The sequence below is a fragment of the Erinaceus europaeus genome, chromosome 9 (assembly GCF_950295315.1).
Source record: "Erinaceus europaeus chromosome 9, mEriEur2.1, whole genome shotgun sequence".
Lineage (NCBI taxonomy): Eukaryota > Metazoa > Chordata > Mammalia > Eulipotyphla > Erinaceidae > Erinaceus > Erinaceus europaeus.
Window position 1 is genome coordinate 7688208 of NC_080170.1, and position 27215 is coordinate 7715422.

General features: G+C 53.2%; 1 protein-coding gene across 2 annotated transcripts in view; it reads right to left on the reverse strand.

The window, feature by feature from the left end:
* SH3PXD2B (SH3 and PX domains 2B) overlaps nt 1-27215 on the reverse strand; it is a 358044-nt gene that overhangs the window by 15585 nt on the left and 315244 nt on the right. For both annotated transcript variants that reach the window (XM_060197166.1, XM_007520835.3), the window contains 4 exons: nt 22385-22465; nt 13483-13558; nt 5609-5685; nt 2519-2610 (listed from right to left, as the gene is read on the reverse strand). In XM_060197166.1, the coding sequence (XP_060053149.1) occupies nt 2519-2610; nt 5609-5685; nt 13483-13558; nt 22385-22465 (326 nt within the window). The remainder of the gene's footprint in view (nt 1-2518; nt 2611-5608; nt 5686-13482; nt 13559-22384; nt 22466-27215) is intronic.

Consider the following 27215-nt stretch of genomic DNA (forward strand, 5'->3'; position numbering starts at 1 on the left):
TATTCACCGTTCCTCACTTCCTTTCTTCATGTGTGGGCGGACGGAGCATAAGCACGCTGATGTGGCTCTCCTGCCTCCCTGGTCCATTTCTTTCTCTCTACTTGGGGATGGGGCAGGGGAGGGAGAGATGGAAGCAGCCTTCCAACATCCATGGGGCCCTCTTGGCACTGAGGATTGAACCCGGGTCTCACATGTGCAAAGCAGGTGCTCCTCCTGACAGGCCGCCTCCTGCCCCCTCAATGATCTGTTTTATGTGTTTTTATTTATATATAAATACACACACACACACACAATAACCTCTAGGGGTATTGCTGGGGCTTGGTGCCTACACTATGAATCCACTGCTCCTGGAGGCCATTTCCCCCCTTTTGTTGCCCTCGTTGTTTATCGTTGTTGTTATTATGATTACTATTGTTGTTGTTATTGCCGTCATCGATGTTAGATAGGACAGAGAGAAATGGAGAGAGGAGGGTAAGAGGGGAAGAGAAAGATAGACACTTGCAGACCTGCTTCACCGCCTGTGAAGTGACTCCCCTGCAGGTGGGGAGCCGGGGGCTCGAACCACGATCTCTAAGCTGGTTATTGCACTTTGTACCATGTGCTCTTAACTCGCTGCGCTACCACCCAGCCCCGTTTTATGTGTTTTTATTATTGTTTTTAACTTTAAAAATTATCTTTATTTATTTAGATTGAGACAGCCAGAAATTGAGGGAAGGGGGTGGTAGAGAGGGAGAGAGACAGAGAGGTACTTGCAGTCCTGCTTTATCACTTGTGAAGCTTTCCCCCTACAGTTGGGGGCCAGGGGCTCAAACCCACGTCCTTGCACACTGTAACATATGTGCTCAACCAGGTGCGCCACCACCAGGCCCCGTTTTTAACTTTTTTATTGACACCAGGATTATTGCTGTGGCTTGGTGCTGGCACTATGAACCCACAGCTCCCAGTGGCTATTTTTCCTTTTTGTTTTTTAATTAGATAGACAGAGATAAATTGAAAGGGGAGTGGAGAGACAGAGAGGGAGAGAGTCAGAGAGACGTCTACAGACCTGCTTCACTGCTTGTGAAACGGACCTCCTGTAGGTTGGGAGCCAGGGCTCGAACCTGGGTCCTTGTGCTTGGTAATACGTGTGTTTAACTGGTCCTTTTATTTTTTTTAAATTATCTTTATTTATTATTGGATAGAGATAGCCAGAATTTGGGAAGGAAGGGGGCAATAGAAAGCAAGAGAGACAGAGAAACACCTGAGGCCCTGCTTCACCACTTGTGAAATTTTCCCCCTGCAGGTGGGGACTGGGGGCTCGCACCTGCATCCTTGCGCGTCGTATCATATGCACTGAACCAGGTATACCACCACCTGGCTCGTAAATGTTTTTTTTTTTTGCCTCCAGGGTTATTTCTGGGGCTCAGTGCCTGCACCATGAATCCACTGCTCCTGGAGGCCATTTTCCCCCCTTTTGTTGCCCTTGTTGTTGTGGTTGTTATTGTTATTGTTGATGTCATGGTTGTTGGATAGGACAGAGAGAAACAGAGAGAGGAGGGGAAGACAGAGAGGGGGAGAGAAAGACAGACACCTGCTTCACCGCCTGTGAAGCGACTCCCTGCAGGTGGGGAGCCAGGGGCTCGAACTGGGATCCTTAGGCCAGTTCTTGCGTTTTGCGCCACGTGCGTTTAACCCGCTGCGCTACCCGGTAGCCTGACCCCCAAACAGTCTTGTTTTTAAAAAGCGTATCCTGGCCCTGCCAACCAGTGATGAAGGGAGCTGAGTGGGTCTCAGTCACTTGTTCACTTCCTTACCCCCCACCTTCAGTCCCCAGGACAGGATGGAGCTGAGTGGGTCTCAGTCACTTGTTCACCTCCTTACCCCCCACCTTCAGTCCCCAGGACAGGATGGAGCCGAGTGGGTCTCAGTCACTTGTTCACCTCCTCCTTACCCCCCACCTTCAGTTCTCAGGACAGGATGGAGCTGAGTGGGTCTCAGTCACTTGTTCACCTCCTCCTTACCCCCCACCTTCAGTTCTCAGGACAGGATGGAGCCGAGTGGGTCTCAGTCACTTGTTCACCTCCTCCTTACCCCCCACCTTCAGTTCTCAGGACAGGATGGAGCTGAGTGGGTCTCAGTCACTTGTTCACCTCCTCCTTACCCCCCACCTTCAGTCCCCAGGACAGGATGGAGCCGAGTGGGTCTCAGTCACTTGTTCACCTCCTTACCCCCCACCTTCAGTCCCCAGGACAGGATGGAGCCGAGTGGGTCTCAGTCACTTGTTCACCTCCTCCTTACCCCCCACCTTCAGTCCCCAGGACAGGATGGAGCCGAGTGGGTCTCAGTCACTTGTTCACCTCCTTCCCCCCCACCTTCAGTCCCCAGGACAGGATGGAGCTGAGTGGCCACAAGCTCCCTTGGTTCCTTCTCTCAGAAACCTCCATGCTGTCCTTTCCGGGGACCTGGGGAGCCAGCATAAAGGCCACTCTGCTTCCTCCCACACCCGCTGGCCCCAGGTGGCCCTCACAAAGCGACTTACTCTTTGGGGGGGTTCAGGTCCTCGGGCCGCGTCTCAAAGAACTGCAGCACCTCATCACACTGGGAGATGTAGGGGGGCAGCTGGATCAGGGCCTGGGAAGAGAGATGTGGGTGAACCCCAGAAAGAGATGGGGCGGGGAGGCAGCTTGAACCCGGTGGGCACTGAGATCCATGAGGTGAGGGCCAGGGGTCACAGACACAGAGTGCTGGCCCGCCCCAGTGAAGGAGTCCTGGCCGCAGACCCCAGAAGGCAGGACCCGAGGACCCACCTCCCTGCACTGGCTCTGCCCTTGGAGGCTCCAGAAAGTCCTCTGTGTGACTAGATGTGACTGTCCTGAAAGCACTGGCCCAACAGTGGGGTGGGGACACGAAGGCTCTGGAACCCAGCTGGAGGACTCCACTCCTCTTCCCCACGCCCACAGGCCAGGGTCAGGTGATGGGGAACCCCCCCCATCTCTTTTATATATATCTAAAATTTATCTGTTTTGGATAGAGACAGAAATTGAGAGGTGTTGTCCAGGAGATGGCCCAGTGGCTAAGGCACTAGACTCTCAAGCGTGAGGTCCTGAGTTCAATCCCCGGCAGCATGTGTTATCAGAGTGATGTCTGGTTCTTTCTTTCTCTCCTCCTATCTTTCTCATGAATCAGTAAATAAAATATTTTTTAAAATATTTATTTATTATTCCTTTTGTTGCCCTCGTTTTTTTATTGCTGTTGTAGTTGTTGTTATTGATGTCATCTTTGTTAGATAGGACAGAGAGAAATGGAGAGAGGAGGGAAAGACAGAGAGGGGAGAGAGAAGCATAGACACCTGCAGATCTGCTTCACTGCTTGTGAAGCGCCTCCCCTGGAGGTGGGGAGCTGGGGGTTCGAACTGGGATCCTTAGGCGGGTCCTTGTGCTTCGGACCACGTGCGCTTAACCTGCTGCGCTATCACCCGATTCCCAAAATCTTAAAAAAAAGTAAAGACCTTTAAAAAAAAAAAAAGAAATTGAGAGGGAAGGAGGATATATATAGAGAGAGGGCGGGGGAGAGAGACTTGCAGCCCTGCTTCCCGGCCCCTGAAGCTTCTCCCCTGCAGGTGGGAATGATGGCTTGAATCTGGGTGCTTGCGCACAGTGATGTGTGTGTCCAGCCAGGTGAGTCAGTACCCGGCCCCCTCCTCGTCCATCTCCACACGCCAGAAGGTGGCAGACATATGCTGGCCACACACAGATGTCACATACACAAGGTGAAGGCGCCAGGATGTGGCCACACAGCCCGTTTGGGGACAGCAGGGTGGGGAGAGGCTGTACGGTGAACACAGTCTCTCTGTTTGTTCCAGAGGAAACATCTTCCTGGGCATTCCAGCCCATGAATCATGCAGGGGAAGAACTGCAAAGCCCACCAACAGGAAAGAGCAAAGCAGAACCGTCCCGATGCACAGACGCTGTGGTTCTGTTGCTGAAAGTTACAGAGGGTGCAGTGGGCAGAACGCGCGGACACATCCAGTGAGCTAGCAGGAGACGGGATCCACAGACAGAAAGCGCCTGTGTCTCCACACTCAAGCAACAACCCCCTCCCCCCACCATCAAATGACGTTAAGGAAACAATTCCTCTCACAGGGGCATCAACAGAATGCAATACTCAGGGGGAAGAGTCAATAAGAGAAGCAAGGTTTTCAAAGCCACAGACGGGGGGCTAGGCAGTAGTGCGCACAGTATGAAGCACAAGGACCCGCACAAGAACCTGGGTTCGAGTCCTTGGCTTCCCACCTGCAGGAGGGTTGCCTCACAGGCGGTGAAGCAGGTCTGTAGGTGTCTGTCTTTCTCACTCCCTCTCTGTTTTCCCCATCTCTCTCCATTTCTCTCTGTCCTATCCGATAAAAAGGAAAAAAAAACCCAAAAAACAATGGCCTCCGGGAACAGTGGATTTTTAGAGCTGGGACTGAGCCCCAGCGACAACCCTGGAGGCAAAAAAAAAAAAAAAAAAAGCCACACAGCTGGGTGGGGAGGAACTGGGGACAGCACAGAACAATGGAAAGCCATTCTGTGCCCAAGACTTGCTCAAGACTCAGGGCTTCATCCCCAAGTGATCTGTATGTCCAGGACAGTCTCTCCTGAGTCCTAGCAGGCTCTGAACCATTAGCAATCAGAAGAGACTTAAGGATTCTGTTGGAAGGCAGAAGTTTTCAAAGTAGCCAAATCAGTTCGAGAAAAGAAGCCAGCAGGGGGAGTTGCGTGGTAGCGCGGTGGGTTAAGCGCACATGGTGCAAAGTGTAAGGACCGGCATGAGGATCCCGGTTCGAGCCCCCGGCTCCCCACCTGTAGGGAAGTCGCTTCACAAGTGGTGAAGCAGGTCTGTAGGTGTCCGTCTTTCTCTCTCCCTCTCTCTGTCTTCCCCATCTCTCTCGATTTCTCTCTGTCCTGTCCAACAACATCAATAACAACAAGAATAGCTACAACAGTAAAACAACAAGGGCAACAAAAGGGAATAAATAAATAAAAAATATATATATATATAAAGAAGCTAGCAGGGTGGCAGCAGGGCGGGGGCTATGGTGGTTCTCATCACACCCCCCCCCACCCATTCACACTGGACAAGCCCTGCCTTCCCTCGCCCCTGCCTTCCCCTTCCCTCCTCCCCAGGCCCTGCCGGGCTCAGTGACCTCTATCCAAAGGAAGTGCCAGTGTCCTTTCTGGGACAGTTCCTGGAACTGAGGTAGCCCCAAGGTGCCTCTGGGACCCACAAATGGGAACTCAGGGGACACAGGCAGGAGGGAGCCCAGACTCCACCTCAGCTATATCCAGTAAGCGGTTTTTTACAATCCTACCCAGAAGCAAACAGGCTGGGTCAGCCCGATACAAACCTACCAAACACGCAGTAGCTCTGCAGTGTCTCAGATGCCTGGTGGCTTAATGACTCCTCTGCCCTCGTCCATTTATGTGCTTGTTTACCTTGAGCCTCTCTCTGTGTGTGTGTGTGTGGCTTTGACTTCTCAGGGATGGCTCAAAACCGAGGGAGGATGAGGCCCCGTTGGGAGGTTCCCGTGGGGCCCATGTCCCCTCCCTGCCCGTCTGTCCGTCTGGGTGGCCGTGGCATCCGTACTCACCTTGCAGTACTCATCGATGGGAATCAGGCGTTTCACGGCCACGTCCCGGATGTGGCTTCTCCGGAAGAGGATTTTCCCTGTAGAAGAAGAGAAAGTGAGAGTGTTTCCAGAAGCTGGAGGGGCAGACGGGGCCTCCTGTTGGTGCCTGTCCTCTGAGGGTTTGTTTTTTTAATTTATTTTTTATTTAAGAAAGGATAAATTAACAAAACCATAGGGTAGGAGGGGTACAACTCCAGACAATTCCCACCACCCAGTCTCCGTATCCCACCCCCTCCCCTGATAGCTTTCCCATTCTCTATCCCTCTGGGAGCATGGACCCAGGGTCGTTGTGGGATGCAGAAGGTGGAAGGTCTGGCTTCTGTCATTGCTTCCCCGCTGAACATGGACGTTGAGGTTTTAATCAGAGCACAGCTTGGCTCTGGCCACTGGCGGTGCTGAGGACCGAACCCAGGAGCTGTCGAGTGCAAGTCCCGTGTGCGGGCTCTGCACCCTCTCCCCCGGCCTGCACCTGGTCCTCTGAGGCCCTGCTCCAGGGCAGGGGTCGTGGCCAGCGGGTGCCAAGAGTTTGCTCAGCACAGCTTTGAGCAAGAAGACGCCCCACCTCCATCCCCCACTGAGGATTCCCAACTGGGCTGGGGGACTCCCAGCTACACCCTAACCGACCAACTTCCTCCCTTCCTTCCTTCCTCCCTTTTTCTTTCTTTTCTTTTTTTAAAAAATATTTATTTATTTATTCCCTTTTGTTGCCCTTGTTTTTTATTGTTGTTGTTATTGATGTCGTCGTTGTTGGATAGGACAGAGAGAAATGGAGAGAGGAGGGGAAGACAGAGAGGGGGAGAGAAAGACACCTGCAGACCTGCTTCACCGCCTGGGAAGCGACTCCCCTGCAGGTGGGGAGCCGGGGGCTCGAACTGGGATCCTAGGCCAGTCCTTGCGCTTCGTGCCACGTGCGCTTAACCCCCTGTGCTACCGCCTGACTCTTTCTTTCTTTTTAAATTTTATTTAATGTTATTGCCACCCGGATTCTCACTGGAGCTCAGTGCCCAGACTACAAATCCACTGCTCCTGGTGGCCATTTTTTTCTTTATTATGCTTGATAGGACAGAGAGAAATTGGGCGAAAGAGAGGGAGAGAGACAGACATTTGCAGACCTGCTTTATTGCTCAGTCAAGCGTCCCCCTGAAGGTGGGGAGTGGGGATTCAAACCCGGGTCCTTGGCATGGTAATAGGTGCGCTTAACTGGGTTAACCGCCACCGCCTGAGCCCCCAGACCAAGCTCCTTTCCTCAAGCACCTTCCATTTTTGTCTCATGACCCACCCCTAGTCCTTCAGGATTTGGGGTTCGGTGCCTTTCCCCAGCCTGGAACCCCTTCCCAGCTAATCCCAGCTTCCCTCCCTGCTGAGAAACTTTTTTTTTAAAAAAAAAACTTTTATGGGAGAGATCAGAGCCCTGCTCAACTCTGGCATGTGTGGTGCTGGCGTGGTTCGAATCTGGGACTGCAAGTGTACAAGACCTTCTCTCTACTGCTGAGCCCTGGGAAGCGCCTACCTACTTCAAATGGGTTCAGGACTCCAGATTCACAGCCCAGAGGGGCTGAGCCAGCTCTGACCCCGAGCATACAGTTCTCAGGCCTGGCAGGAGCAAGGAGGGTCTTCCAGCAGCAAAGATGGCACCCCTGCCAACCCTTTTCCCCCCACCCCACATGGAGTTTGCCACAGAAGAGCTCCAAGCCTTCTGATTCCCCCAAACACTAACTGAGGGTCCTTGATACTTGCTGGTGGGTTCCTGGGCAGGGGAGGGGGTGTGGTGTTCAGCCCCTGGACAGCACCGGCAGAGGTGAGGAGCTGGATGAGGCCACCCAGGTGTCTGCAGATCGCTGAGGTGTCAGAAAGGTGACCCGTGAGACTCGTTTAAGACAAATCCTTAGTCAGAGACAGGCTCTGGGGCTGGCGACTGGGGAGTGAGTCACCAGTCTCAGGAACCCTGGGGGGGGTGTCTTAGAGGGGCGTCTGGGCCAGCAGCCTGGGAGGGCAGCGAGGGTCAAGCACTGCTCTAAGAAGGTTCTGGTAAGACCACTGTCTCGTGGTCCAGGAGGTGGTGCAGTGGTAAAGCTTTGGACTCTCAAGCATGAGGTCCTGAGTTCGATCCCCGGCAGTACATGTGTCAGAGTGATGTCTGGTTCTTTCTCTCTCCTCCTATCTTTCTCATAAACAAACAAACAAACAAACAAAAAAACATATCACACCAAAGTAAAAGACTCTGGGGTGGGTGGGTGGGGAGAATACAGGTCCATGAAGGATGATAGAGGACCTAGTGGGGGTTGTATTGTTATATGGAAAACTGGGGAATGTTATGCATGTGCAAACTATTGTATTTACTATTGAATGTAAAACATTAATTCCCCAATAAAGAAATAAAAAAAAAAACCACTGTCTCACCTAGCAAGAATGGTGAGCAGGAAGAAGGTGGTCGGACAGGTGCTGGGGCAGGGTGGCGGCATACTTCAGATTTGAACCCCCGCTCCCCACCTGCAGGGGAGACGCTTCACAAGCAGTGAAGCAGGGCTGCAGGTGTCTCTCTTTCTCCCTCTCCATCTCCCCCATCCCTATTATTTTCTTTCTGTCTTATCAAATAAAAAAAAAAAAAAAAAACTTAAAAAAAGGGAGACATGGCCAAAAAGGGACACATGGCCATCTGGAGTGGCGGATGTGTCCTGCAGGGACGAACTCCCAGTGACAACCTGGTGACAGTAAATTAAAAACAAACAGTGACACAGGTGGTGGCACACCTGGGTAAGCACACATATGACCACGTGCAAGGGCCCAGGTTTGAGCCCCAACTCCCCACCTGCAGAGGGGACGCTTCACAAGCAGTCAAGCAGGTCTGTAGGTATCTTTCTTTTCCTCTACCTCCCCCTTCCCTTTCAGTTTCTCTCTGTCCTATAAAAAATAAAAGAAAGGGGGCACGGGGGGGGGGGAATGGCTGCTGGGAGCAGTGGATTCCTAGAGCCAGCACTGAGACCCAGCGATAACCCTGGTGACATTTAGAAAACAAAACAAAATACATAAAAGCAAAAAAAAAAAAAAAAAAAGAAAGAAACCGAAACAGGCGAGAGTTTCCCCATCTTGGCTCACGCCCTGGCATCCGGTGAGAGGGAGGAAGCCAGGTAGGAGAGACCCACAGCACAGCTCCACCGTCCATGGAACAACCCCGGCTTCCTCCTGGTGCTCTCAGGTGGTGCTGGGGCTCAAACCCAGAGCTTTGTGCACAGAAAAGCAAGTACTCCACCAGGGGAGCTGTCTCCCTGGACCCACAATTTATACTCAAGTTGGAGAGGTGATGTGTCCCATGCTTTTCCACCAAAAGCACATGTCCTCACAGCCCCAGCTGGTGTGTGCGTGTGCGTGTGCGTGTGTACCAGTGGGACTGCAGTGACAGCTCAGACCCTGGGTTGGTGGCAGACCTGTTGCTGGTGGTTCCGCTGCCCTGGGGAGTGGGGGAGGAGGGAATCTAAGGGAGAAGGGGGTTGAGAACTCTCGAGTGGAAAGAAAGCTCTCAGGAAGAGTGGAACCAGCAGATCTGGAGAGTTCGGCCAGGCTGTAACCCCAGCCCCAGCCCCAGCCCGTGGCTTTTATTCTGCTGATGCAGCAGGCTGACTCAGAGAGGGACATGACCCTGTGACCCTGCCCTGGGTCTGGGCCTGGGGAAAGAGGCTGCGGGTCCCTGGGGCCCAGCAGGACCTTGTTGAGCTCTAGCAGGTGTCCAGAGTGGGAAGGGGAGCCCAGGGGTGGAGGTGGAGGAGGAGGAGGAGGAGGAGGAGGAGGAGGATGAGGATGGCATCAGCACTGAGGCTTGCGGGGCTGGGGGAGGGTCAGCGGCTATTTCTGGCCTGGATGCTTCTCACAGCTGGCTTAGTCGCCAGCCAGCAGGGACCCCAGCCCTGTGCCCTCGCCAGCTGAAGGGGACACAGAGGGTGCTCACTGCCACGCCAGGGGCCAGACCGCCTCTAGGTTGAGGAGTGCCAAAGAGATGCCAAAGCAGAGTCCAGGTCTTGCTTTTAGATTAATTCTATTTTTTTTTCTCCCCCCTCAGAGCTCTGCTCAGCTCTGGTGGATGGTAGTGCTGGGATGTGAACCTGGGACTTTACCTCAGAGCCTCAGGCAGGAGAGTTGTTTGTATAACTGTTATGTTATCTCTCTTGCTCTCATTTTTATTTTAAAGATTCATTTATTTGCTTATGATGAGAGACAGAGACTCAAAGGAGGGGAGAGAGAGACAGAACTGCTCAGTGTTGGTCTAAGGGGGTCCTGCGGTCTGAGGCACGAAGATGGTGCTCTAACAAGCTGAGCTAGCTCCTCACACCGTAGCCCCCACCCCACTTTATCTTTATGAGAGACCAGAGCATCTGACACAGGTGGCGCTGGGGCTTGAATCAGGGGCCTCCGAGGCCTCAGGCACACAAGTCCTGTGCTCGAAGACTTCAAACTATCTCCCTGGCTTTTTTTCTCCCCTCTGAAATGAGACTTATTATATTTTTAAATGCTTACCTATTTATTTAATTTAATTTTTTAAAAAAGAAATGACTCTTTTGGCCTATGGTTGTATTTTATTTATTTTAATGAGAGGGGAAAGAAGGAGAGAGAAATACAGAAAGACCTGAGCACTGCTCAGCTTTGGCTTATGGTGGTGCTGAGGATTGAACCTGGGACTTTGGAGCCTCAGGCATGAAGAGTCTCTGGCAGAATCACTATGCTATCTCCCCAGCACCCTACTTACTTTTATGAGATAGGTAGGTAGATAGATAGATAGATAGATAGAAAGAAAGAAAGAAAGAAATGAGAGCATTGCTCAGGTCTGGCTTATGCTGGTGCTGGGGACTGAACCTGGGGCTTCAGGCAGGCAAGTCCTGTGCTCTACCAGGATGAGCTGTCTCCCTGGACCCCCATTTCCATCTTTATTGTCTTTACTTATTTATTGGCTAGTAACAGTCAGAAATTGAGAGGGACGGGGGTGATAGAGGGGGAGAGAGACAGAGAGACACCAGCAGCCCTGCTTCACCACTCACAAAGCTTTCCCCCCTGCAGGTGAGGACTGGGGGCTTGAACCCAGGTCCTTGTGCATTGTAACGTGTGTGCTCGACCAGGTGCGCCATAACTGACCACCCCATTTCCATCTTTAGCAACCATCTACTCTGAGCTGGGGAGAGCAGCTTATGAAGTTGGGGTCACTGTCCTACCTCCCACATGTGGAAACCGAGACTCTGAGAGGGAGGGGAGGGGGGAGAGCTGGGGGCTGGTCCTGACTGCAGAGTTCTCCTCCCTCAGGGCTTCCAAACATTGGGAAAAGCATTTCAGTGGGATCACATTTTCCTAATGGAAGAACTGAAAACACCAGCTCTCGGAGGCAAATGGCTCCCCCACAGCTGCAGGCGTTGGGGGAGGCTGGTGGGTGGTGGTGGACCAAATGGGGACCATCCCCCAAACACTCTCAGCCTTGACAACATCTGGAAGAATCCAGATCCCTGAGGTAGTGATGGTGGTAGGGGGAGTGTCGGTCACTACGCCAGGTCTATTTCCATAATCATTGTTTTGCCTGAGACCCAGGGTATCAGTTTAATCCTCACTGGTTAGAACCTTGCAACAGCTGGAGACGTGCCCTGCCTGCAGGGTACTGGTTTAATCCCCACTGGTCAGATGGAAGCTTGTTACTTTCGCACTCTTTCTTCTCCCCACCCCCTATCCTACCCATTTCCTTTTCCGACCTGCCACATCTGCTTCAGAAAATATAAAGGTAGGTCAATAAAGGCAGCACGGCATTGCGTTCCTGCTCAGCCACGAGAGGTCCTGGTTCCTCTCCCACTGAGTCGCTGGGTAAGCAGCAGCCCAGGTTGGCTCCAGCCGAGTACTCTCCAACCCAGAGAGCACATGCCCGGGAAGAAACACCCTCACGCTAGCCTGGCAGGGGGAGAAGGATGGGGCTCCCTCGGTGCTGGAGTGCGAGGTCCGTGTGTACACGGCCCTGGGTTCCAGCTCCAGCAACCCCCCACCCCTCAACAGAATCAAATGCACAGCTCTGATTTCAGGTGATCAGTCCTGCAAAGAACAGGCAGGGCTTGTTGCTGCCAACAATGCCAGGTATTTCCCTAGTCCTCTCACAATCTTGGATGGCGAGTGCTCGTATGAGCTCCAATCTGCAAGTGAGGCTGAAGGCCGAGGGGTGGGGGTGGGCACACTGGCCCTGTACGCCACTCTGCCACGCGTGTGACCGACCAAGAACTCTCTGTGCCTTCTACCTCCGTGAAACAGGGGTGGGGTAGGGGGTTGTTTGGAGGCTAAGAAACTGTACAGAGCTTGGCCCACGGTCCAGCAGGAAGCGGTAGCTGTCAGTACTTGGAAGAATCAACACTGGCCAGTTCGAGCCCCCAGCTCCCCACCTGCAGGGGAGTCGCTTCACAGGCAGTGAAGCAGGTCTGCAGGTGTCTGTCTTTCTCTCCTCCTCTGTCTTCCCCTCCTCTCTCCATTTCTCTCTGTCCTATCCAACAACAACGACAACAATAACAACAACAATAATAACTACGACGATAAAAAACAACAAGGGCAACAAAAGGGAATAAATAAAAAAAAATTCAAAAAAAGAATCAACACTGGCTTGGGCAAGCCACTTTTTATTTTGTTCATCATCATCATTGGTATTTTTTATTATTATTTTTAATAGTCTTTTTAAAGTTGTTTATTATTTATCATTGGCTAGAGATAGAGAGAAATTGAGAAGGAAGGGGGAGTTAGACAGGGAGAGGGACAAGAGACACCTGCAGCCCTGCTTCACCGCTCGTGAAGCTCCCCCCCTACAATGGGAACTGGGGGCTTGAACCTGGGTCCTCATGTGCGCTCAACCAGGTGCGCCACTGCCCGCCCCCCACCATTATTATTTTCCCAGTTCTGGGGGTCGAGTGCTGATTTCTTTGTTTGTTTGCTTATATTTTTGCCTCCAGGGTTATCACTGGAGCTGGGTGCCAGCACTACAAATCCACCCATTATTATAATTTTTCAAATAATTTTTTATATTTATTTGTCTTCCCTTCTGTTGCCCTTGTTGTTTTTCATTGTTGTTGTAGTTATTATTGTTGTTGTTGATGATGTCATCATCGTTGGATAGGACAGAAAGAAATGGAGAGAGGAGGGGAAGACAGAGAGGGGGAGAGAAAGACAGACACCTGCAGACCTGCTTCACCTCCTGTGAAGCAACTCCCCTGCAGGTCGGCAGCCGGGGGCTCGAACTGGGATCCTTACACTGGTCCTTGTGCTTCATGCCACGTGCACACAACCCACTGTGCTACCTCCCAGCTCCTTTTTTTTTTGAATTAGATAGGACGGAGAGAAATTGAGAGGGGAGGGGAGATAGAAAGGGAGAGAGAAAGACACCTGCAGACCTGCTTCACCGCTAATGAAGCTCCCCCACCCCCACCCTCTCCACGTAGGTGGAGAGCCAGGTCCTGAACCCAGGTCCTTGCATGTGCGTTTAACCCGCTATGCTACCGCCTGCCCCCCCCACCCCCATTTTTAATTCTTTATTTCTGGGGGGGGGGAGAATGGGAGAAGAGACAGCACAGCGGCACTCTACTATCCATGGTGCCCCCATGTGATGCTGGGGCTTGAACCCAGTTCCTCACACGCAGGAAGGCATGAGCTCTCTCCCCTTCTCTGAGCTCAGCCCCAAGGACCCCCCAGCATGTTCACTCAGGAAGCCTGGGGCCCCAGAGCCCGCATTCCTGCGGGAGACTGGCCGCAGGCTTGCACCCCTGGTGGGAGGAGCTGAGGAGCTGGGGGCTGCGTGTACCCCCAGGCCCTCTGCCCGAGAGCTGTGCCCCACTCACCTGGCAGGAAGGGGATGATCCGCTGCTTGGGGTCCTTCTGCCCCCCTTCCATGGGGAACTTGTCCAACATCTGCATCTGAATGGGGCAAAGCACACACACAGTGACATTTGCAGCTTGGAAGAGTCTCCGCTCCTGGTGTCCCTGGGGGCCAAGGGGGGCTCCAGCCCTGATCCCACATGCAGGCACCTCCAGGGCCAGCAGGAGTCCACAGGCAGCCCCTCCCTCTGGCTCCTAAAGAGCGGACAGTGTGGGGGATGGGAGAACGTGGTTATAATCTGTGCCCAGCTCGCTCCCCCCACCAAAGCCACTGAGAACCCCTCCTTCCTCGCTGGAACTGCAGCAGCTCTGGGCCCAGCCCAGGGGCTCAGTGCTGAAAGGGACTGGCATGTCCACTGTCTACTGGCAGGAGGACAGGCAGGTGTGGCCACCCCGGGCGGGACCAGCAATGGCGGCCCCTCCCGCAGCCGCAGGGTAGCTGGTGATCTGAAGGAGCAGGGAGCTGTTGAGAGTAACGGGGACCCGACACCTGGCTCCTTCTCCAGCACGACGTCCGGAAGGGCCAGCCACGTCGCAGCACATGCTGGAACGACCTTCCTCCTAAGGGCTGGACTCTGTTTAGCGTTACTAAACACTACTTCTGATGCTTTAATTACTTAATGAGAGAGACATATATATGGAGAGAGAGAGGGAGAGAGAGAGAACAAGAACACACATACACACCAGAGCACTGCTCAGCTCTGACCGATGGTGGTACTGGTGATTGAACCTGGCACCTAGGAGCATCAGGCGTGACAGACTTTTGCAGACCCACGGTGCTGTCTTCCCAGCCCAAGGCTGGTTGAGTTTTAGGGTCATGAGACTCTGCCTACCTGGGATTCCTAATGGGACATGAACCTTCCAGAAGGGAATCTTCTATACAACCTGAGGGCACAGGACATAGGCCTCTGCTAACCCCACTGTACTACTACTACTACTTCTTCTTCTTCTTCTTCTTCTTCTCCTCCTCCTCCTCCTCCTCCTCCCCCCCTCCCCCTCCCCCTCCTCCTCCTTCTTGCCTCCAGGGTTATTGCTGGGGCTCAGTGCCTGTACCATGAATCCACTGCTCCTGGAGGCCATTTTCCCCCCTTTTGTTACCCTTGTTGTTTTATCGTTGTTGTGGTTATTACTGTTGTTGTTATTGATGTCATTGTTGTTGGATAGCACAGAGAGAAATGGAGAGAGGAGGGGAAGACAGAGAGGGGGAGAGAAAGACAGACACCTGCAGACCTGCTTCACTGCCCATGAAGTGACTCCCCTACAGGTGGGGAGCTGGGGGCTTGAACCCGGATCCTTACACTGGTCTTTGCGTTTTGCACCATGTGCACTTAATCCACTGCATTACTGCTCGACCCCCTGTACATTTTCTTCTAAATGACTTAAAATGTGTTTAAATGACAGGTGGTGGGGGAGACACACCGCACTGTTGCTGCCTACCTGTCACCTGTCAGTGCCAGTGACGACACCCACAGCCTCCCAGACAGAAGTCAGCCGCTTTGCTGCTGAGTAACCCCCCCAACAACTTTTAATTGATCTTATATATGTTTTAAGATTGAGTTTTTTTTCCCAGGGTTATTGCTGGGGCTTGGTGCCTGCACTACAAATCCACTGTTCCTGGAGGCCATCTTTTTTCCCCATTTGTTATTGTTGTCGTTGTTGGATAGGACAGAGAGAAATGGAGAGAGGAGGGGAAGACAGAGAGGAGGAGAGAAAGACAGACACCTGCAGACCTGCTTCACTGCTTGTGAAGTGACCCCCCTGCAGGTGGGGAGACAAGGGCTTGAACCGGGATCCTCATGCCGGTCCTTGCGCTTTACACCATGTGCGCTTACCCCAGGGTGCCACCGCCCAAGCCCCTCTTATATATATTTATTTATTTTTAATTTGGATAGAAACAGAAATTGAGAGGGAAAGGGAAACTAGAAGAAGACAGACACCCACCTGCAGACCTGCTTCACTGCTCGTGAAGCTCCCCCCCACCCAGGTGGGGAATGAGGACTTGAACCCGGATCCCTGCACATGGCAACACGTGTCCCCCCCCCCCCCACCTGGTCTATACTCTGGACATTCTGAGAATCCTCAGACCTAAACAGAGGCCCAAAGTTGTGCAAAAGAAGGAGTGACCCCCAGGGCCCAGAAAGTGCAGTGCCCCTCCCCTGGGCGACATGAGGCTGAGGGGGTGGAGTGAGGGAGGGATGGGATCCTGGGGTGGGAGGGAAGTGAGTCAGCGGGTGTGGGGCTGGGAGAGAACATTCCATCAGCAGTTTCCAGGACTCTGCTGCGGTCGGTCGGTCGAGGAAAAGCAGCCAGCGGCCAAGGACAGCAGGGAGCCACACGTGGTTCGTGTTAAGATGGGGACGTGGAAGCACCGGGGAGGGGGGCCGGTCACACACAGCTGGGGTGGGGGGCTGGGCTGCCGCTTGAGGCGTGGGCGCGGTCTTTGTGGGCCTGTCCACTGCCAGCCTACCCACACACACCTCCGGTTCATGAAAGGTACCTGGCACTTATCTGTGGGAAGAATAAATGAATCAGGACCGGACGGTGGTGCACCTGGTTGAGCATACACCTTACCATATGCAAGGACCCAGGTTCAAACCCCCACTCCCCATCTGCGGGGAGGGGGGAAGCTTCATAAGTGGTGAAGCAGTATGGCAGGCGTCTGTCTTCTCCCCCTCTCTCTCCTCCTTTCTCAATTTCTCTGTCTCCGTTCAAAATAAATTAAAAGGAGAGTGAATGCGGGGCCGGGTGATAGAGCACACAGTACAAAGCACAAGGACCTGTGCAAGAATCTGGGTTCGAGCCCCCGGCTCCCCACCTGCAGTGGGGGTCACTTCACAGGCGGTGAAGCAGGTCTGCAGGTGTCTGTCTTTCTCTCCCCCTCTGCCTTCCCTCCTCTCTTAATTCCTCTGTCTAATATCCAATAAAATGGAAAAAATGGTCACCAGGAGTAATGGATTCGTAGTGCTGGCACTGAGCCCCAGCAGAAAACAAAAACAAACAAACAAAAACAACAAAACCCAGAATGAATGAACCAATCGGTGAACAAATTAATGGAAAAGAAGTGGCCGGGGTCAGGGAGGTATCTCAGTGGCAGAGCTCACGCTTCACACATGTGAGGTCCTGGGTTCGAGGCCCAGGATCACGTAAAAATAAAGGGGGGGGGGGCTAAGGGCTAGCTCAGCTGGTAGAGTGCACACCATATTTGAGGACCCAGGCTGGAATTCCTGCACCACATGGGAGACCCATGGGCGGCACCCAGAGAAGCTTCAGACAGTGCCGTCTCTCCTCTGTCTGAACACAGTGAAAAGGCTGGGCCAGGAGCAGTGGAACTCTGCCCTGCCGCTGCCCCAAACACTCCTGTCTGTGGCCTAAGAAATCATATTGCAGGTAGCACCAGCCGGGCCTCCAGGGCGGCTGGCCTTGCTGCTTCCTATTATAGAAACGGGGGCTCGACAGCCCTGTGGACAAGGGCGATGCCTGCACTGTCCTGGAGACACAGCACCCAGGGAGCAGGAGCCTTCCAACAGGGAGGGAGGAGAGCCCACCAGCTGAGCAGGACTCCGGTAATTACGGTAGTTCATGTTGGATAACTATGGTAGGCTGACCTCTAGGTCACGTGTTGGCTAATCTGGGCAGGTGAGGTCTCCTGGGGGGGGGTGAGAGCCCTTCTGTGCACCCACCCCCCAAGATATGCCCCCAGAAGAGGAGGAAGGGCTCCCTCCCCTCTGGTGACTAGACACCTGGACGTCCAAAGGCTTCCAACCCCTTGTCCACACTGCAACCAGCAGCAGCCCAGCCTGCTCTCAGGGGGCTACCACCAGGCTACAGCACTCACCACCACTCAAAGGACACAGAAACTCATTCTACAAGGGCCAGGTGGTGGCGCACCTGGTTCAACACTCACAGTACAGTGCTCAAGGATCCAGGTTCAAGCCCCTGGTTCCCACCTGCAGGGGGAAAGCTTCTCGAGTGGTGAAGCAGGGCTGCAGGCGTGTGTCTCTTCTCCCTTTCTCCTCTCAATTTCTCTCTGTCTCTATCCAATAATAAATAACTAAGGGGGCCAGGTGGTGGTGCACCTGGCTAAGTGCACATAGTACAAAGTGTAAGGACTCGCACAAAGATCCAGGTTTGAGCCCCCAGCTCCCCACCTGTGGTGGTGGGGGGTCGCTTCACAAGCAGTGAAGCAGGTCTGCAGGTGTCTACAGGTGTCTCTTTCTCCCTCTCTATATTCCTCTCTCAATTTCTCTCTGTCTTATTGAAAAAAAGAGAAAAGAAATAAAAAAGAAAAAAAAATAGTCACAGGAACAGTGGATTTGTGGTGCAGGCAGGGAGCCCCAGTGATAACCCTGGAGGAAACAATAAATAAGCAAGTATGGGCCAGGCGGTGGCACATCTGGTTAAGTGCTCACATTACAGTGCACAGGGAACCAGGTTCAAGACCCCTGCAAGAGGGAAGCTTCATGAGTAGTGAAGCAGGGTTGTAGGTCTCGCTCTTGTTTCTCTCTATCTCCTTCTCCCTTCCTAATTTCTCTGTCTCTATCCAATAATCAGTAAATAAAAAGATTAAAAAATAGTGTTCACAACAATTAAAAAAAAGAAAAAAAAACTGGTTCTACACTCTTAAAGTGCACCAACTTCAGGCAGACGGTGCAAGGGCTTTGGCGAGTCCTCCAGGCAGTGTGGTCGTGACCAGCAATGTTCCAGAATGTTCTTAACACACACACACACACACACACACACACACACACACACACACACACACACACACACACACACACTCGCACACCAGAGTACAGCCCCACCATCTACGCAGTTCAGTTTCTCTCTCTCCCCGGGCTTTATGGCCACCAGGGTTCCCCCTGGGGCTCAGCGCCTGCACAAGTCTACTGCTCCAAGCAATCATGTCTCCACTTTTCTTTTTTTATTCGACAGGACACAAATTGAAAGGGGAGGGGGAGGTTGAGAGGTAGAGAGACAGAGACACTGCAGACTTGTTTCAGAGCTCGTGAAAATTCCCCCATACAGGTGGGGAGCAGGGACTCGAACTTAAGTCCTTGAGTGTGCTCAACCAGATGTGCTGCTGCCCTCTCCTCTCCTCTCCTCTCCTCTCCTCTTCTCTCCTCTCTATTCTTTACCTTTTTTTTAATGGAAAGAGAAGACCCAGAGAGAGAGAGAGAGAATACAGCACTAACTCCCCATCAGTGCACGATGCTCCCGTGTGCTGTAGGGGCTGGGCCCCAGGGCTCTGGGCACAGTGAGGGGTGGGCTCCCCGTGTCGCTTCCTATACCGTGGGGACTTTGCGAAGCGGCCACTCAGGAGAGGAGAGAGAGCTGGAGGCCCCAGGGACTCCCAATCTGAGTTCTGACACCCACTGTGGTGCAATCTTGGGCCTCCTCTGGGAGCTGTCTCGTCTCTGCGACCTCATCAGCCTGGTGTATTGAAGGAGTCACACCACCCAGAGGCTTCGCCGTCAGTGCCCCAGAAATTCCCATACCGAAGGGCTGGAGAGACAGCAAAATGGTTCTGCAAAAAGACTTTGCACACCTGAGGCCTCAAAGGTCCCATGTTCAATCCCCAGCACCACGAGTCAGAGCTGAGCAGAGCTCTGGTCAAAACAAAGCAAAAATTGGCCCTGGGTGGGGGGTAGGGGGTATTAGCTAGCATAATGGTTCTGCAAAGAGTGTCTCATGCCTGAGGTTCCAATGTCCCAGGTTCAGTCTCCTGTGCCACCACAAGCCAGAGCTGAGCAGTGCTCTGGTAAAAAAAAAAAAAAAAGGTAGAATAAATAAATAAAAACTCTGTGTTTCCTGGACACTTTATATTAAATCCTGAACAAATGAAACAACAAAACCAGAAGTGCCTATTGTCTCACTATCTGGCATAGAGAGGCTGAGGAGCCTAAGGCCCTCGGTACAGGTGACGTCCCTGTCTCCTGACGGAGTTTTTCAATGACCCACAAGTGTTCGCCATCCTCATGCTCTAAGCCAAGCTCCTGTGAGGAGGCCGGCTGGGGTGGAGGGGGGACGTGGACCATGAGACCATGTGACTTTAGGATGTTGTAGCAGCAGCCTCTGTGGCCTGGCCTCCTGCCTCTGGCTGGTGGGGGTCCTGTCCAGCTTGTGTGGAACCTTCTGGAACGCTCTGACTCCCATCTGGGCTGGGGACAACTCGTCTCAGCAAAAGCTCCAGTGATCAGCTATCACGTGGACACAGCCAAGGGGAGAAGAAAACCTCGCCTCTCAGAGCCGCTGCAGAGCCAAACCCTGAGTCAGAAACAGGGGGGTGGGTGGGGGGGAGCTGGGCGTCGGGCCAGGGGTCCCGTGATCCAAGCCCGGCTCCAGCCCTGCCAGTGACGTCACCGCAGACGCGTCCCCACCCAGACAGACGGCCAGAAGGTGACATGCTTTCTGAGCGAGTGCATCTCATTTCTCTGACAGCTCAGATGCCCGGGGGAAAGCGCTGTGGTCACTCTGTTTTGTTTTGCTAGAAGATCTGTTTATTTTCTCAACAAGGGAAAGGGAGAGGACCCAAGCAGCCCTCTGGAACGGAACTGTCACTGCGGGGAGCAAAGGCTCAGGACCTCTGTTGGCAAGTCCCACCTTTCTCCCAAATGTGTTCATCCTCTCTTTCTCCTCTCCTCTCCTCTCCTCTCCTCTCCTCTCCTCTCCTCTCCTCTCCTCTCCTCTCCTCTCCTCTCCTCTCCTCTCCTCTCCTCTCAATATTTTATTTATTTATTAATGAGAGGGATAGGAGGAGGGAGAGAGAGAGAGAGAGAGAACACCAGACATCACTCTGGTACATGTGCTGCTGGGGATTGAATTCAGGACCTCAGGCTTGAGAGTCCAGTGCTAATTTATCCACTGTGCCACCTCTTGGACCATTTCTCTTTCTCTCTTTCCCACTCCCTCTCTCTCCCTCCTTTTTTCTGTCCCTCTTTCAACATGGCACTGCTGAGCTCTGGCTTCCTGAGGAGTGAACCTGAAACCTTTGGTGCTTCAGGGATGAAGGGTTTTTTTGCATCACCACTGTGCTGTCTCCCTGACCTTTATTTCTTCTCCTTATGTGGCAGCAGAGAATGAACTGAGGTGCATTGCACAGGCTGTGAGGTGCCTCTCTGATACAATTTATTTTTCATTCTGCACATTGAGAAAGAGGACAGACACCACCACTCCAGGAGCTCCCTTGGTGTCTGCTGTCCATGGTTTTCCCATGAGGTATCGGGGCTCAAACCGGGGTCTCTCTCTCTCTCTACACACACACACACACACACACAACACACACACGGCTCAAACCGGGGTCTCTGTCTCTCTCTCTCTACACACACACACACACACACACACACACACACACACAAAGGTGTGCATTTTGCCTGTCCAGTCACCTCCAGGCCGTCCTGCCAGGTCTCTTTAACTTGTGTCTCTGCCTTTTTGTCACAGAGCCTTTTCCTGATTATTTCTTCTTTTTTAAAAAACTTACTTTGGATAGAGACAAAGAGAAATTGAGAGGGGAGGGGAGATTAAGAAGAAGAGAAACAGAGAGATACCTGCAGCACTGCTTCACCACTTGTGACGCTTTCCCCCTGCGGGCTTGAACCCAGGTCTCTGCGCACTGTAATGTGTGTGCTCAGGCAGGCGCGCACTGCACAGCCGCTTTCTGTACTGACACCGGATGCCTGTCAGCTTGGGACCAGGAGGAAACTACCAGCAGGGTGTCAGGCCGTTCAGGCTGGTGGCGAGCTGAACGGTGTAGGCTACTGAGGAGGTCACCATGCTCGCTGTGAGTGACAAAGCCACTGGCGTCTGGGCCACTCTGCCACATGCCGGGAGGCCACTGTAAGAACTCAGGGACACTGGGCAGCTTCATGAGACCAGCTGCCCCACCTTTAAAACCACGGAGCCAGGGGCCGCGCGGTAGCGCAGCAGGTTAAGCGCACATAGTGTGCAGCACAAGGATCCCAGGTCGAGCCCCTGGCTCCCCACCTGCAGGGGGGTTGCTCTGGAAGCAGCAAAGCAGGTCTGCAGTGTCTATCTTTCTCTAGTTTTCCCTCCTCTCTTGATTTTTCTCTGTCCTATCCAGCAACATAAACAATGACAATAATGAAAGCAACAACAACAATGGGAAAAAGATAGCCTCCAGGAGCAGTGGATTTCCAGTGCAGGCATTAAGCCCCAGTGATAACCCTGGAGTCAAAAACAAAACAAAACAAACAAACAAAAAAACCACCATGGAGCCAGGCTCTGATCACCCCTCACGAACAGTGTCAGGGGCAGGCTGGGTCCCGCCACCAAGGCAGCCAGTGGTTAGTGTCAGTCTCCAGAGACAGGGATGGACTGGGGTGTGGGGGTGGGGAAGCTGTCCTCTGAGGCCCAGAGAAGCCAATGTGATGTAGGCTCCAGCTGCTCTGTCCAGGCCAGGCCCCGCCCGATGACGACCAGCTTAGAGCTGAGCCCACAGCTCTCTGGAAGCACATGGGACAGGAGGAAAACCCAAAAACATGGAAGCAGGAGCTCGGGATGAGAAGAAGCCAGGCGAGGGACACTGGAGCCCCTGGATCAAGCTGTGCCTGGAGTCCACCATGTTCTTTCTCCTAGCTTCACCGGCCACAAAACCCTCCCCCATTCACTTAAGCCGCTGGGGCGTCTGGGACTTTTAAGTGAAGCCCCCTATCTGGGGCACAGAGGAGTCGTGTGGGGTCTAAAGGGGAGAGGAGGCTCAGTGGGGTCAGCGATGTGGGTCTGGGTGCAGAGGAGAAGCCTAGAGTCACAGAACCATGGCAAAGCCGCTTTCAAGTCATCCCCTGGGTCTGGGGCTATTCCCAGGGAAGACAGAGCAGGTAGGGAAGTGACCCTCATCGGCCCCCTTACCTGAAGGTCAAAGAACTTGCTGTAGCGCCGGTAGATGGCCTCAGTGGAGCCGCTGGACCACGTGACCCGGATGATGTAGACCTGCCAGGCAGACAAGCGTGAGCACTGAGTGTCACCGGGAGCCGCTGGGAATCTCAGCTCTGCCACCCGCCAGACTCTGGGCGGCCAAGTGGGCCGGTCTCCCCGTCCATAAGGGTGGAGTCGCCTGGACCCCGAGAGCTGGGGGGAGCAGCCGAGCGCTACCGGCCTTTCTCAGCCCAGCCTCGGGCCCCTCTGATGGGGACACCTGCAGCCCTCGGCCCCCTCGGTCTCTGGGACAAGCCTTCACCTTGCCAGCACCTGGGGGTGGGGCAGGCTGGGCCATGTGTCCTTCTCCGCCTGGGAACTGGGCGAAGGCCCTGCTGCTCCTGGCTTAGCTCAGGTCCCAGGGACACACACAACACAGAGATGACACACAGGGCACAGCCAGGTGGCTGTGGGTCAGAGAGGCACCTGGCTGGGGGTCAGCAGACCTTTCGTCCACTGCAGGATGGCACAAAATCACCCATTTGGGGGGCTGGAGAGACAGCATCATGGAGCGCCAGCATGGGACGCCTCCAATTCACCCCTCCCTCCCTCCACAGCTCCAGCTCAACACTGACTTAGGTGGGGACAGGAGGTGCCAGGAAGCCCCTCTCTCCAAGTCTGTTGAGATGGTACAGGGTGTATGTGTGGGGGGGCTGCTACCACTTGGAAGGGAAGCCAGCTGGAGGAAGGAGGAACCTTCCAGCTAAAGGCCCCAGAGCTGGCCGGGAGACGGGGCTCCAGCCAGACAGCCACTGTGGACAGAGACGAGGAGTTTGTGCCATGGCCATCTGAGAACCCGGAGAACATTCTAGAAGCAGAGCTGGAGGAGGCTGGGAGTGGCAGGGGCTGCCTTCTGGGGATGCTATTCTCTTGAGGAGCTGAAGAGGGGTGGGGAGACTATCCCCCGAGCCCACGTGTGTTTCTGCCGCTTGTCCCAACATGTGGAAGAGCATCTGAAGAGGGACAGAAACACGGACAGGAGCCCCAGGCCACGGCTGCGACACCACAGCCAAAGGCCCCACCACAGGGGTTGTTTCCGAAAAACCCGGGTCACCGTCAAGAAGAAAGTCAGTTTGTGGAAAACAAGGAAGAGGGGGGCCAGGTGGTGGTGCACCGAGTTAAGCGCACATAGTACTAAGCGCAAGGACCAGGGTTCGAATCCCTGCCTCACCTGCAGGGGGGAAGCTTCCCAAGTGGTGAAGCAGGTCTGCAGGTGTCTTATCTCTCTCTCTCTTCATCTCCCCCTTCTCTCTCGATTTCTCTCTGTCCTGTCCAGTAAAATAGAAAAGATGGCCGGGAGCAGTGAATTGGTAGCGCTGGCACTGAGCCCCCGTGATAACCCTGGAAGTAATGATGATAATAATAATAATAATAATAATAACAAAACAAAATAAAAAGGATCTGAGGCTTTTCTTTCTCCTTTCACTTATTTTTCTCTTTTGTTGCCCTTGCTGTTTTTTTATTGTTGTTGTCGTTATTGATGTTGTCCTTGTTAGGACAGAGAGAAATGGAGAGAGGAGGGGAAGACAGAGAGGGGGAGAGAAAGACAGACACCTGCAGACCTGCTTCACCACCTGTGAAGCGACTCCCCTGCAGGTGGGGAGCTGGGGGCTCAAACCAAGGATCCTTCCGCTGGTCTTTGTGCTTTGCACCACGTGCACTTAACTCACTGCACTACCACCTGACTCCCTTTTTCTTTTTCTTAGAAGCAACAAAAAGCATTCCTCTGTAAGCAGGAATGGAGGTCTGCTCTGGGGTGTGGCTCTGGGCCTCCTGTCTGCAGTGTGGAAGGAACTATCGACTCTCTGGGAACAGGCCGCTGGCCGGGCTCTTGCCCCAGTTCTTACTGGTGAGGGAGGGTTGTGTGGGTGCTGGCAGGGCCTTGCCGGAGGCTGGCCCTGGGGCAAGAACAGGCTCCCTGGCACTGATACCAGTTGCCTCTCTGGCTGCTGTGATCTTCCAGACCTTCCTTGCCGTGACAATACAGGGACAGGGCTGGCGGCTTATGGGTTAAGCATGTTTACGAGGCTCCCATGTGGTGCCTGGGCTTGAACCCAGGACCTCATACATACCAGGAAGTGTATTCCACTCAATCAGTCATCTCCTAGCTCCCTTCTTCCTTTTTTAAAAAATATCTTATTCTGGGGCCAGGCAGTGGTGCACCAGGATAAGCACACATAGTATGACGAGCAGAGACATTTCACAAGTGGAGAAGCAGGTCTGCAGGTGTCTGTCTTTCTCCCTTGCTATCTCCCCTCCTCTCTCAATTTCTCTCTGTCCTATTCAATAAAATGGAAAAAATAGTCACCAGGAGCAGTGGACTTGTAGTGCTGGCACCAAGTCCCAGTAATAATCCTGGAGGCAAATATATATATATATATTCCAGTAATAATCCTGGAGGCAAATATATATATATAAATTTTCATGCAGAGAAACTGAGATGGGGAGATAGAGATAGATAGATAGATAGATAGATAGAGAGACCCCTGTAGCCCTGCTTTACTGCTTGTGGAGCAGGTAGGGCCTGGGGACTTGAACCTGAGTCCTTGTGCTTTGTAACATGTGGGCTTAACTGGGTGTGCCACCACTTGGCCCCTTGCTTCTTCTTTGGCTAACAGCGCCCAGTGTCCCCTAGGGGGAGCCCCCAGTTCTTTCCCAAGGCCGTGGGGAGGGGGAGTGGCCATGTGACTCCATCCTGCCTCACTCAGGGAAGGAAGGGGACTGCCTCCACTGCAGTGGGTGTCTGGCAAGAGCACTAAGAGAACAAGGGGGCCAGCCTCTGCAACATCCCGGGAAGCCCCATCCAGCACCCCGTTCACGTCACACACTGCCCCTGTGCGGCTGACCACTCTGCAATCAACACCCCAGCCAGTCGGTCGCCCTCGGAGCCAGGCGTGTGGGTTAAGCCCCCTGGCGGAGGCTAGCTCAGCCCTGGGAAGGAAGGACGGCGCTTGTCCTCACCAAGTCACGGCAGGACAAGGGACTCCTCTGTCCCGCTGCCAGCAGGTGCCCAGGCAGGGCCAACACAAGAGACGGGAAATGGGGTGCTAGGGACATTAATGGGGATAGGCTCTCAGCTTTATGAGATGACAAGTCCTGGAGAGGACTGCTTGGCAAAGTGAGCTGACGCTTCTGAGGGGCAGAGGCTGACCAGGGTGTGGGCCGGGGGCAGCACGCAAGGCCTGCTCCCCACCAGCTGAGCCTTCTCCTCCCCCACTCCAGGGTGAGTGAGGTGTGGGTGATTTTAAAACCGAATCTCAAGTCTTTGGTCTGAATTTTTTTTTTTTGCCTCCAGGGTTATTGCTGGAGCTCAGTGCCTGCACTATGAATCCACTGCTCCTGGAGGCCATTTTTCCCATTTTGTTGCCTTTGTTGTTGCTGGCAACTTACAATTGTTATTGTAAGTTGCCATTGATGTTGTTGTTGTTGGATAGGACAGAGAGAAATCAAGAGAGAAGGGGAAATCAGAGGGGGAGAGAAAGGCAGATATCTGCAGACCTGCTTCACCGCTTGTTAAGTGACCCTCCCCCAAGGTGGGGAGCCGGGGGCTTGAACTGGATTACTGCAGTCCTTGTGCTTAACCCGCTGCGCCACCACCCGACCCCTTGAAGTTCTTGTATGTAGGTAGTACAAAAGGTAATGACACCAATAAGGACACAACCAGATTTAGTCAGATTGTAGGGTATTCCTAGTCTCCTAAGAAGACACAACTTCAATGCCTCTTCCTCCAAAAAGCCCTCCAGGACTGAATTAGGCAACGTTTCCCAGCTCTGCGTCTCCCCTTTCCCATGACAAAGACACTTGTACTTTCAGTGTGGTGTGTGCCGTCGGCCTGTTTTCCCTTTTTGCACAATCCCGGCAGACTGCCGACCACAGTCCAGATGCCTGGGCTGGGGTGCCACCCAGCTTACATGCTCGGGCTTTCCTCACTTCCTCTCAGTCAGGGAGATGCTGAAGGGGAGGGTCTGAGTCTGTGATTTTCAAGGCAGCGGTCAGGCTTGCGTCATTGCCTCAAGGTGCACAGGGTGACAGGGTGCTCTCAGGGACACGGCCCAAGACTGTGGGGACCCCCATGTCCAGCAAGTCCATTTCTGCTGTTCTCTCCGGTCTCAGCCAACCCCCCCCTCCCATTCAGATCTCCCTTCTTAGAGTTGGGGCAGAAGTGTCACACAGTGACTCCTCTGTCCTTTGTCCTGAGTGTCCCTCTATTTCTAGCAACTGCTACTGGCTTTCTGGCTCCAGTTCCCCTGCAGAAATAAAGCTGGCCCGGGAGGTGGCACAGTGGCCAGAAAACAGGGCTTGAGAGCGTGAGGTCCTGAGTTCATCCCCAGCGTCACATGTACCAGAGTGATGCTTTGATGTGAATTCTCCCTCTCTCATTAAAACATATTTAAATTTAATAAGTAGATAGGAAGAAGGAGGAGAAGGAAAAGGAGAAGGAGAAGGAAGAAGGAGGAGGAGGAGAAAGAAGGAGAGAGAGAGGCAAGAGAGAGAGAGAGAATCACTGGGAGGGGAAGGTATCTTGTCCTGTGCATGATGCTGGATTGAACCTAGGACCATATGGTACCGGGGGACTTGTGCTGTGACGTATGACTCTCTCCTCTCTCTCCCTCTCTCTCTCCCTCTCCCTCTGTCTAAATGAAAACAGGGTCCAGGACTGATAACAATCATCACACAGGCATGAGAACCTGGTTCTGAAAAAAAAAATTCAAATTAATTAAAAGTGAATCAAACTGAAGAGTAATATTGTGTTAAGAATATATGT